This window comes from Molothrus ater, chromosome 2 (assembly GCF_012460135.2).
Source record: "Molothrus ater isolate BHLD 08-10-18 breed brown headed cowbird chromosome 2, BPBGC_Mater_1.1, whole genome shotgun sequence".
Lineage (NCBI taxonomy): Eukaryota > Metazoa > Chordata > Aves > Passeriformes > Icteridae > Molothrus > Molothrus ater.
In genome coordinates, this window is record NC_050479.2 from 40,321,710 (window position 1) to 40,334,800 (window position 13,091).

Genomic DNA, 13,091 nt, shown 5'->3' on the forward strand with positions numbered 1-13,091 from the left:
AGCATCATTAGAATGGTGTTGGCTGGCATGTATGTATGTGAAAAAAAATTAAAAGAGAACAGGGAATACAGGAAAGTTGAGTATTTATATGGCAGTCCTAATTAACGAATCCAAAATCTTGGCTTCCACAATATTCCACTACCACGTGTTAGCACCTGTAATCTTCCCTGCCCTCCTTTCTGGCTAGTTTTAGGTATATTTCCATAATTTTCCACTGGATATTTTTCAATGCCTTCTAATGTTCCCTTTGTAATCTCTGGGTCAGAACTACCAAGCCACAAGAGTGGTGAAACAGAGCAGTACATTTCATACATTTCACACTCTGCTGCACTTTGAAGCTGTGGAAGGTGTGTGCTTCACCAGTATTTTCTCCTGCTTTGAAAGAAAAGATAGGTAAACCTGCCCAAGAGGTGTGTCCAACTCAGCCCTTATAAAGAGAGTGGCTGTCTTTTACTCCCCATATTCAGAAGGAAGCTGGGAGACCTTTTTCCAGGTAGATGGTTTTATGTTAAAAATGCCAAGGTGAAGAGACTGAAAATCTCAATTTGTAGAGCTTCCTGCAGGTAACAACGGTTGTCCAAAGCATGCCAAACGACTGCCTGCATTTTGTTGTCATAAAATGAACAGAATATTTTCACTGGGCCACCTGGGTCAAAGGGTGTTTTTCTCAAACCAGATGGCTGCATCAAGAAAATCACACTCTGTGGTGTGAAACAGAGCTCTTGCCACAGACCTCTACAATGCAGCAGCAGTAATTCATGAAACTTTGTGGATCAGCCACTAGAGGGGGATTTAATTATGCCAATGATTATACGTGCATTTGGAATCTCACAGTACTGACCTGGGATTTTACCTCCAAATAGATTCTGGTGCTTAAGACAGATAAAAGGCTTCTTTGACAGTGAAAGCAACTGACTTGAGAGTCTAGTTCTCAAAATTTTTAATGTTTTATACAGGTATAACACCAAGGCATCATCTAGTATCTGTTGGTATGCAAGAAAATATGCACGGTATTCATTTAGGCTTCCTCTTCAGTGCCTTTAAAGGCAGAGGATAATCCTACTCAGGTAGATTTATCAGGTTATATCTTTGGCTCATTTAAAAGATTAAATGTCAAACACCTTGTAAAATCTAGCACACTCACAAGCTTTTCTACACAGCCAGTGCCTTCACCTTTTGCACACAAGAAGCCAAAGAAGCATTCTTCTGCCACACTGCACTGACTCTTCAGGGGTTTGTGTACTAAAAAATCTGTGCACCCTGCTGGGTGTCCCAAGGCCTCAGCACCAAGGGCACAACAGCAGTAACATCAGGAGCTTGGGAGCAAATCAGCTGGCTGGGAAGAAAAGAGAGGAGGAACTATCCAGTGGACTCTCGTGGACCAGAGAGTGAGTGGGATCACCATAACGTCAAAGTGGTGGGAGGAGACAAACTTCCCTAGTACAAAACTTGCAAAATGCATCTCCAAGTACAGGGAGGTCCATCAACACGCTGGGCACTTGTGTTGGAACTGTATGGAAAAATTTGGTTCTGTGATGTGTTCTGAGAGCATTATGTGAATTATTGTTCATATCGCCAGGAGACACTCTTTGTCTTCTTTTCTGAATATGATCACTATCCCATGTGGTGCCACTTTTCATTTTGTAATGATGCTGCTTTTATTTAAGACAAGGTGCAAGGAGGTATTATTTTATCATTATATTCACACTGTCATATCAAAAATAGTTTTCTCTTTGTAAGAAGCAGTTACAAAGAGAATATTGGATTTGAACAGAAATGTAAGTTCTTAACAACCAGCTGCATGGGTGATGTACTGTGTTAATTTAAATAAGGCTGCTTAAAATACTTACTGTAATTCAAAGTTCAAGTCCAACAGTTATGTCTAGTAGATGCCTAGAGTCACATTTCATTGTACAAAGAAAAATTGTCTTCTTGCTTACCAGAAAAAACATCCGTTGCTGTAAACCTTTTCCAGACAACTTACTAAGACTGCCCAGCCTAATAAACTCCTGTGGGAGACAAATACAAGACAAAAATTTAGCTCCTGCAGAAATTATGATTTTTTTTTAGTATGTAAACAGAAATATGACTACTTGGTCATAAAAATGTCTTGACTGTCAGTTACCAAGACTTTTAATTTTATTAAGTATGTTAGAAATCTAATTTATAGGATAATTGCTGTTTGTAACTGTCTTTAGGATAAATTCCTTTCATTCATATTAAGAAAATTCAGCTAAGCAAAATTGTTTTTGCCTGACAATAACTCCTTCAGACAGCCCCCTCTTTCCTCAGTTTTTAATGAGTATTTTTCACAGCACAAATGACATAAAAATTAATGATATATATGTGTTCTTGGTTAGCCACTGGTAATCTTCTGTGGTGCATATGGCACACACTGCTCTCATTCACTGCAGTGTAAAACCAGCTACTCAACATCACCATTAGCAGCAGACAAAGAAAGACATTTGTCTGGCAGTATGAGTTATCCCAGCACCATCCATGTCATATAATACAGCATATTAATCCAAACCACAGTGTTTAAGAATGTTTAGGGATGGAAACAGAGGAAAAGTAGCACATCTGAAACTTTCAAAATGCTGGATTTCCTAGGCTTACTGTGAACTATGCAGCAATTCACCCTTACATTTCTCTGAAAGCCATGAAAATACAATTTTTCTGTCACTCCCTCCAGCTTCTGCTAAGAGGTTCATATTTATTTATTACAGTCTTTCTAAGGTCATTCTACTCATAATTGTGGATGTAAAAACCTGTATAAAGCACTTAACCACCTGCATCTTAGGAAGAAATTGGCTCAGATCAACCTTTTCAGAGAAACAACACGAACGCCTTAGGCTTGCTTTGGTGTGTCCAGTCCCCCCACCTGCACTGCCTGGGGGCTGAAGGGTGGCAAAGTGGCTAGAGGTGCTTATCCCTGTGCCACAGTAGGCTCATGGCACCAGAGAGGTCACTGGAAGCTGTTGTTGGCCACCAAGGAGTATTGATCATAATTAGGGCCCTGTGGTAGCACCCAACAGTCCCTGGCAGGCTCAGCACCAGCACTGCCAGTGGTGGGGACTGCATGGATGCAGAGCTGCAGGTCACTGCCACCTGCAAGGACAGCCAGCCACAGGGGGTTCTCATGGCCAGTACAGGAACCAGCTCAGCAGCAGCAGACATCCTGCTCTGGGGTTACAGTGGCATTTGCCTCCCAGGGATGGGAGGCAAATCCCCTCCTGAGGATGGGGTTACCGTGGCATTTGCCTCCCAGCCCTGCCTGCACCAGGGCAGGGATTTGAGTCAGAGCCAGAAGAACAGCCAAGGGCTGGAAGCAGCAACAGCCTGGGCATGTGCCAGAGTGTGGTGGCCAATGCTTCTTGTCTTGGCAAGGAAACAACTTCTGCCCCCCACCTGCCTTTTCCTTGAACTTCCTAGGACAGGAAGACTGCTCAGACTTTAAATAGACTAGGGTTGCAGAAAACACCCGATGACAGCATTTAATTTCATGTGATAGAGAGATGCAGAGGCTGTGAAATGTCCTGAGGGACTTGCCAAGGATGTGAACAGTCTGTGGATCACTAGAAAGAAACATGAGCTGTGGCAGCTGCTTGGAGACAGGGAAAAGGTAAAGGGAGGGAGTGGGGAACAGCCACAAATGCAGAAATACCTGTGCTCAGCACTGCCTTCCCAATGGCACATCAACTTCAAACTCGTTGCAAGCCCTGGTTTTGTGTATTACACACAAAAGTCAAGAGACTGGGAAGGAAACTACTTCAGCAAGAGACAACTCTCAAGTTTGCACACACAGATACATGTGCCTAAGAAAATATAAAAGGCTACAAATATTACACTGTGGCTCATTTGTTCTGAAATGAGCCTTTGATTTTAAAAAGGCATGATAAGTAAGAAGGAGATGGTATTCTTATGGCACAATTAAAAGTGTTTACTTAGGGCAACACTGTCTCAAAAATGATTGCCTAATGTTACATGTAGACTGAAGAGACTGCTCCTCCCCAGGGCCATGAGTTTCAAAGCAAGGCATGGTGAAAGGGCTGAAGTTATTCCAGCACAAATGCCTTACTTGCCTTTAATCTGTCAAGCTCTAGCATCAAGGGCTGGGAAAAGAAAATAAGGGCAGCAAGAAGAAATGTGAAACTGCTCAAGCTCTGAATGCTGTGATAAATACTAAATTTTTACTGCCTCTGTTGTAAAAGATGTTTGGAATTGCCTAAAACAGTCCAGATCTATACAAAAGACAACTTAAAAAGTCAATAAAAGGTAATAAAGAGGATTGCCTTTTCCTGCTTTAAAGGTGCTGTTTTCTAGGGTGTGCTGGTTTTGGCTGGGGTAGAATTAATTTCTTCACCATGGCTGGTATGGGGCTGTATCCTGGATTTGTGCTGGGCACAAGTAGCTGAACACAGGGCTGATAATAAAGAGATGTTTTTGTTATTGCTGAGCAGGGCTTACACAGAGCCAAAGCCTTTTCTGCTTTTCCTACAGCCACACTGGTGAGGGAGTTGGAGGTGCATGTGAACTTGGGAGGAGACACAGCCAGGACAGGTGACTCAAACTGACCAAAGGGACATTCCAGACCATGTGACATCATGCTCAGTATATACAGTGGGAGGGTGAAGAAGGAAGGGGGAACATTTGGGGTAATGCTGTTTGTCTTCCCAAGTCCCCATTACACCTGCCCTGCTCTCTTGGATGGCTGAACATCTGCCTGCTCTTGGCAAGCAGTGAATTAATTCCTTGTTTTGCTCTGCTTGTGTGCATGGCTTCTGCTTTCCCTGTTAAACTGTCTTTATCCCAACTCATGAGTTCTCTTGATTGCTTTTTCCCTTCTGACTCTCTACCTGGTCCTGCCACTGGGGCAGTGAGCAAGCAGCTGTGTGGGTCTTGGCTGCTGGCTGGGGTTAAATGATGACATTTGGCATTATTGTGTTTACATCTGAGAGGTTTTGGTGACAGAAAAAGGTTCAAATGATGAAAGGCAATTTCACAGGTGCCCCTAATAAACAGGTTTTGAAAACATACCTAATGATTTGAAATGGTATCAAATCTTAATCACAACTCTGTTACTCACCCTTCCGGGGATCACCAGATTGTCCATGCCTATCAAGTCTTTCTTCAGTTCGTGCAGCTTCTGGAAGTTCTCCATCTTTATCATATTGCCATGGAGCTGAGCCACCATTTCAGAAATCTCAGCCAAAGCAGCTAGATGGACAAATCCATAAAGTGCTTATTAAAAATTTACAAGAATGTTCAAGAAGAAATATGGCTTTTTTTCAGCAGTATCTGGCTCATGAGCCCTCTTGTGCTACTCTTCTCCTCTACAGCATAAAGCTACTCAGGCAGACTAAAACCCACACAAACTCTGGACATCATCTTACACAGTGGATGGGGTGGAGTGTTGTGAAGAACAGTCAGTCTATTTCCCAAAAATTTGCCCTGTTTTAGCCACAGGAACTTTATAAGAAGAGTATGGTCAATCCAGAGCACCAATGAATGGATTCTCATAAAGGACTTAAATTCCTACAACTCTGATCAATCTAGGGATGTTCTCTATGCTTCAAAAAATGCATTTCCCCCTGCTTGCAGCACACAGGGTCAGGTCCATATTTGAAAAGAGCAGGAAATGGCAGTGTCACTTATTGTATCATTTCAGATGGCAAACACCTTGGGGCTTGTTCTCAGTCCCATCAATGAGAACAACTAAAGGGCTGCACACCACTGAGTCACATCATGGCTCTATCTACTCCATTCTCTCCAGAGACACCACCCACTCCCTGTGCCATCATGTGTGGGAGCAGCAGCCTTGACACACCTGGCTGAGTGGGCAGGCTCTGAATGGGCCAAGCACACGGGCTGGCAGTGCTAGAAGAGCAGCTACAGCCATTTTTGCTAAAAAACCACAGTCCATGAACAGTAACAGTGGTTCCATCTTCCTTCATCATTGCTCAGTACACAGTTCACCCACCTGCTAGTGGGAGACATGCTCTCTTCTGGGATTAAATTCACTTTTTTTTGCTTCCTTTAGACTCTGACCTTTAAAAAGAGTCTGCAAACACCTCAGTAAGAAACTGATCCCAGAGTGATGGGGTCTCTAAGTCACACTGTCCTCATGTTGTCTTATTTTCACCTGTGAAACCTATGCTCATATCCATTTCAAAGGAGAAGCAGGAATCAGCCTGCTCCACTCTCTGGGGAGAGGAGAATGGACACATCATCCTCATGCCCCAGCCTTGGCTGAAAGACATGCAGGCACTACTCTCTGCCTTCTCTGAGATCACTCAGGGAGCAGAGAGATTTGGGCTAGCACCTGTGTCACACAGCCCCCCAGTGCCACAAGTCTCTGTGGCATTTCCTACTGCCACAGGTCAGGTTAGCTCTGCATTCTCTGCACTGCCTGCTGGGGGTCTCATCCCACAGCCTCTGAGGGAGCTCAGCTCACATGTTATGCCTGGGAGCCCAAGCTCTTCCATGGATCTGCAGCAACGTACCAAAGATAATGGAGTTATCCTTAAACACACCCAGCTTACAACAGGTGTGGGGGATGGGTGCAAGGAGGAAGGAGAACAAACCATCAGTAAGAAATGGCAGGCAGTGAGTTCAGGCTACAGGAGGGCAATTTCTTCATGTTTGAAAAAAAACCAACCCCAAATCCAAAACCAACCCATGCTGGCTGCTTTGAGCTCCTGAAACAAATCACGGAAATGATAACAGAGCAAACTGTATTCTTGAAAAAGAAGAAAAATAACACTGAAAGACATAATAACAGCATCCCTACTGAGTCAGACCAAGGGTTCACCTGGGCTAGTATTTTGTGTTATTAGAGGATCTCTAGGGAAAGCTAGGAACAACACAAGCACATATGGTATGTTCCCTGTGCTCTCTCCAACCTTCCAACTGTTTTCAGTTCAAGAGGCTTCCTGAACCTGCTGTCATTTCTGTGTGTTTAATAACCTCCAGCAGAATTCTCTTCCAAGCACCTGCCCAGACTGTGGCACAATGTGTATAGAAGAGCATCCTTCTGTTAATCCTACTGCTTATGGTGCTCTGAGTGGTGGATTTTGCAACTCAATCCTCTTTTTATGTGGGTTTAAAAAAAAAGATTTTCCTTTCCTCCAGCCATACACCTCTAATGTCTAATGGGTGTCATTCCCCAGCTCCGGGAACTGACGTCTTTTGTCTTTCTTACCTCTCGAATCCCTGAAGTCCATGTGGCTTGGAGGGTAGTGCTTGCAAAGCCTCTCCATTATCTGCTTGTAGTGCATAAGCCTGTGTAAAGGCCTGAGGAGGAAGGTATTGAGAGGCAAGTAGCAGACTTTCTGTAGCTCAAAATCTCTGCAGAAGGTCTCCAGCTTGCGGGAGTTCCTGATCCCATTCTCCAGCTCCATTAAAATCTCATTGTGCTTTCGCAGGTGAATTGTCAGTTGCTTTTATGCAAGAAAGAAAAGAGGAGGCTCTTAACAATCACTGAGAGACATGACTCAGCCCATACCTAATCCAATAACACATCCAACTAGCACAGCAGTGGGGATTTTGCAAACAAAATCATTGTACAGCACAATGGTTCTGATATTCACTTGCCAAGGAGAAAAGGCATTACTCATTTGAAGTAGACACCCCCACCCCCTCTGCATTCCCAGGAAAGCTAAAGCACATAATTCAACAAAACTCTCTTATCAGTGAGGAATCCAAAGGCAAGGAGATGACATGAACACAGATCATGCAAGTAGGTGCAATAGAGACAGCCAAAAAATGCAAATGGGATTTTCTAAAAGGATGAAGGGATTTAGATGCCCCAGTTTCCCTTAGGTGGTTTTGGGGAACAGATATGCAGGCAAATGGACTTCTGGCTTCTGCTCTCCTCTCATTAATGAGAAGTTGCATCTCTTGGGAAACTCAACAAACACAAAACCAGAGGAGTTGCCTGACAGAAATGGTTATGTTACAAGCTCTTCATCCTTAGACTACATCCTCTTCTCCTTAGTGCAGTCTCTAAATAATCCCACTGGCAGCAATGAATGAGGTTTGCATTAAATATGTAATTCCATTTAGGTCTCAGTATCACAGGTATTCACAACTCCCCCTTCAAACAGTTCAGCAGTATTTTTTTTAAACAATTTATACAGGGAATTAGTTGTGTTTTGAAAAAGGTAAACTGGTTCTTCAGGATGTACAGAGCTTCTCTGAGCAGCCAACTGAAGTTTTCCAGTAATGGTAGAATATTAAGCAGCAGCAAAAAGAAATTGAATGCACAAATTGAATGGACTTGAGAAGAAATTCTGTCTTAATCTGAAGTTTGTGCTTTTTGACACATTTCCAGTCAACTCTCTCTCTCCTGTGATTTGTGACATGTTTACCAGAAACATACCTTCCCTAGAGCCAAGCTGCTTCCTCCACACACTGCATATTCATTTTATAAGTCTGTAACTCAGGAAAAGATACAGCAGACCCTCTGGGCTGCCACAGAGACTGCCCATTAATTACCTTTCTTAACTTCTTTCCTATATTAATTAAACATGTAGCATCAGTTTGCAGATCTTTTAACAGGTCTCATGATAAATAAGTACAGTTTTTACTAACTTTATTTGTTTCTTGTGCAGTTCTTTTAAGTTAAACTAGCTTTTGTCTCTTTACCTATCAGTAGATCAGTGGTGGTGGATCTCAAAGCAAATGAAGTAAAATCCTTTAATGGGAAAGGGAAAATGGGAAAGGTGAAAGCACGCTGCCAGGTCTAAGTTACAGTGAGGACTGTACACTGCCCTTAAACTAGAGGCCCAGAAGGACCTGCAGACAGCAAAGGACACACAATTTAATGTTGCAAAATACCAAGAGCAGAGACAAAGTCTGTCTGAAGCTCTCTGGTACTCTAAAAACTGTTTGTGAAGAGCTGCATCCTTCTTGAGAGCAGAGACGGAGATAGAAAAGTCCCCTCTACATTTCTTCCACGGGATGTGAATTACATCTTGAGGGGAAAAAGCAGTTCCTGGCTAAGTACACTGCACAGAGAGAGAGTGTGAGGCTGCCTTATTGGTGACAAGGCTGGCTGTGTCAAGGCTGGGATGGGAACTGGACCTTTCTGTGCTCCCTTTTTCTGATCTGCCGTGTGATCGCTTGTGCGTCACTTCGCTCTCCGCGTCTCTCTCCGTCCTTTCGAAAGACAAAGCGAGTCCTAGCCAACATCTCAGGAGAGCTGTAATGATTAAAGTGCCCTTTCCTCCAGCCAAGGACTCAAGGCTGCTCCATTTACTAACTGCAGAATGCCCAAGTGGCCATCCCCAAGGAAAGATTTATCAGAGAGTTCAATATCACTCGCAGAGCCGCGTGCTGAAGGGGAAATGCCACGTTCTGCCCCACACCGACCTGGAGGTGTGGATGCATTACAGTAAGGTGAGCTTACATCCACACTGTACAAACCTGCAGGGTTTTCACAATGCATTCCATGCTGTTTTCTCAGTAACACAGAGCATTGAGAATACTGCTCTGGCCAGACTAAGAACACTTGCAAATTCTGCTGAACATTACACCTGGATTTATGGTTCATATGTGTATTTTTACTTCTAGTTTTAAAGGCTTCAGAGGCAATTATTCTCATGATTCAAAAACCTTTCACCTAACTTGGCACTGCAGTGCACAAATATAACTTTTCCAAGTCAAATCGATATCCAGCTTATGGTCACCAATCCTGCAATATCTTAACGTGAATATTTGCATGAAAAAATAGGCACACTCAGCATTTGAACAGTCTCTTCAGCCACACAAATTCCAATGCTTTGCCCTCTTATTTGAAGGAAAAAAGACCTGGAAATGAAATACTCCTGAACTTTTCTGTTTGCTGCTTCTGTTTTTAGGAGAGTGGAGGAAAGGGGCTCGACAATTTAAAATCAGCTTGCAATTGTGAAATCCCAGGGAAATCCACCAAATGCTTGCAACGTCATCAAAGGAAACTTTCATAGCATGAGCCTTGATTACAACTGGCAAAAACCAGCACAAGAGGCAACATCATAAGAAAAGGAAAAGCATGCTGAAGTTAATCCGTGTCAAAGCTTAGCAGTTATAGGATCATTCCTACCTTCATACTCTGAATGTTCTTCAGCATAACATCTCCGATTCTTTGGTAATCTCCTTTAATGTGAGCATTAGAGCGGCCTTCCCTGTCAGCAACAGAAATGCCACACACTTCAGTCATCCAATAAAACTGCTTCATCACTTATAAGCACTGAAACTCAATAGCTCATTTTTTTAAAAATCCTGACCCCCATGCTCCTTTGCTCAGAAGCTTGTGAGGAATCTTCCTGGCAGAGTGTAATTCCCAGGTACAGTACACCCTTCACCCAGCCTGCCTTTCACTCCTAACAACAGAGAGGGCAGGCACTTAACAAAAGGATTAGACTTTTAAGGAAAATTGCTAGCATTTTTGAACACACCAGAAAAGGCTGGAAATGGTTTGGGGGAAAAGAAGGCATCAGAGTCCCATGAGAATATGTGACCTTAGAGCAGAAGGTTAATTCTGCTCAGATACAATGGCTGAGCCCCAGAACAGGACCCGGGGGTGTTCTTCTTCTGAAGAGTTTTCTGCTTGTGCAAGGGACAGTGGGGCCAAAAAAAAAAATAAATCCACCCAGCATCAGGCTTTGACTCATAAGTGTTTAAATACTGGCAGGAATTTCCATTCAGTATTTCACTTATGGTATTACAAATGCAAAGTGCTGCCTCTCACCCAGCCAGCTGCACTTTGGTGAGTGCAGCACTTGGGAGCAACACTGCTCCTGATAAAAAAGATATTCCTGTATCTAAATCCATGTGTGAGACAGCAAGGATACCACACCCTGAGTGAAACCAAACAACCAGACATGTGCTTTTTGAAAACACAGGAGGAAAGATCATGACTATAAGAACCTGTTACAGACCTGTTCCAACAAAGCTATGCTGTCAAAAGAAAATCACTAGGAGTGTGTGGGGAGAAGCACTGTTACCCTCCCCTTTCCAAGAGACTCCATTGATAAACAAGGGATTACTCCATGTTCATTTGAACATCACCCAGTTTCATAGGTTGTCTCTAATAATTTCCTATTGTGTGTTTTCCTAGTGTGTTAACACTCACATGCCTATTTAGGCAAGGAAAATCAGTACTCAACAAGATTTTTAATGTTTTTTTTCTGAACCCAAAGGTTACACTGGGGTAGGAAGTTGGGTTGTGTCAGTGGTAATTTTAATTATTATCACTGTTTTGCAAAACCATTATGTCATATAAACACTGCCATAGTCTAATTATGCCCGAGCAATGTCTAAACTGAAAGTACAATTTCTCTCTTCAGGAAGCCTCTGTCTGCCAAATCATCTCCACTCTATGCTGTTCCTAAATCCTCCCTTCCCCCATGACACACCCATCCAGCAGCTCTCCCCACTGAGATTTCCTGACAGGTTGTAAATAAAACCTTCCAGCCACTAAAGCTCTGCTCCAAGTGGTGCAGATCCAAGTGCCCCTGACTGAAAACCAGAACCATTTGGAGCCCCAGGCAGCAGCCCCACCCTGGCAGGAAGCAAGGAAAAGCCCCCTGCACCCATGAAGCCAGCATGCAGCATCCCCACCCAAATGGTTCATGTTGGGCATCTACACACAAGCTCAGAAGTGTCAAAGCCAGATGAAATTGTGCTGCTGCCAGCAATGGTGTGGTATTCAGCAATTATCTCTACAAGAATTCTTGCTTTATGTGTTATTCTCTCATTCTCTGGCACTACCTGGATCCATTTCCATGTGTCTACATTTGATTTAATCTAATGGACTTGGGCAGTTTTGTATCTTTTTGAGTATGAAATGTAGAGTTATCTACTTACTGCCAAGATAAATATTAAGTCCATCATTACAGACTGCTTTTTCTAAATAGACACTGCTTTTCTGATCTGAAGGCTACAATACAGATTGGCTGGAATACACAGTACAAATGTCTTATCTACTAGCTGCCTACTTGGAGGCTGAGCCCAAGCCTACCAAAGTCACAGAGAGTGCTTCCAACAGGTAGTAATTAATGGGGCTGTTCATGGAACAGTCAGGTCCTTATTTCCTAAAAGCTGACCTGCTGGACCCTCTTCAGCACCACCACACTGAGTGCTTGCACAGCATCTCACCACATCAGGAATAGTCCCCCTTCATCAGCATCAGCCACAGACTTTTAGGGCTTTCAAAACTTACTCTGCATCTTGGCAGAGTGACAGAGACAGAGAGAAGGGGGTCCCCAGAAGCAACAGCCTCTCTCCAGCTGTTGGCTGAGCAGTGAAGAGCTGAATGCTACCAGAGCCCTCAGCCCAGGCTGACAGAGATGACCTGTGCTGCACACAGATGCATCCTGCTGGAAGAAACAAACCCTGGCTTTTCTTAGGAGAAAATACAGAAATGTGATGGCTGTATACTGCTCCTTGTTCCAGCCACCCTTCTTGCTTTAGTTATTTATTTCCAGGCAGGTGAATTTCCCTTGCAACAGAGATGATTTTCCCACTGGAGATGGTGCACAGGCATGCAGGCTGTGATGTGGACAGAGAGGCAGGGAAAGCTGAAACTGGGCACAAGAGAACATGAGAGCTTCCCATCTGCCTCCTAAAACCCAACCTCCACTCTACCCCAGCTCCATGCTGGGACCCAGAGCAAACCCCAAGCTACACTGCCATCTTCCCCAGCTCCTCAACATGCAAATCCCAGGAAAACAAGAAACACCAAGAAAAGAGCATCCATATACACAGAATATAAAAATAAAACCCAAACACACAACATATCAGATGATGTCTTGCTGCTGCAAGAGCCCAAAGCACAGGAGCACAAAGGAGAGTTCTCTCTGTGGTGTCTGTTTTGAATAACAACACGCAGCTTGCTGAGAGGGAAGAAGCTGCTCATTTGTTGTGCATCAATGGCTGAATTGTTCTTCTTACTCCTCGTTTTCACGGGTCACTGTTTGAACATGGTATCTATCTGCCACTGACAAGGGAAAAAACTCAGGGCCTAGGGTCTCACAGCTTTTCATCAGGAGCTGATTGATGGTGCCCATCTCCACAGAAGATGTAGCAGCAGCTTTCCTCATGCATAATGT

General features: G+C 43.5%; 1 protein-coding gene across 5 annotated transcripts in view; it reads right to left on the reverse strand.

Annotated features, from left to right (window-relative positions):
• Positions 1–13,091, reverse strand: part of FARP1 (FERM, ARH/RhoGEF and pleckstrin domain protein 1) — a 201,312-nt gene that overhangs the window by 8,838 nt on the left and 179,383 nt on the right. For all 5 annotated transcript variants that reach the window (XM_054518572.1, XM_036406875.1, XM_036406866.1 and 2 more), the window contains exons 17-20: positions 10,082–10,163; positions 7,202–7,439; positions 5,087–5,217; positions 1,941–2,009 (exon numbers count right to left, since the gene is read on the reverse strand). In XM_054518572.1, coding sequence (XP_054374547.1) covers positions 1,941–2,009; positions 5,087–5,217; positions 7,202–7,439; positions 10,082–10,163 — 520 coding nt within the window. The remainder of the gene's footprint in view (positions 1–1,940; positions 2,010–5,086; positions 5,218–7,201; positions 7,440–10,081; positions 10,164–13,091) is intronic.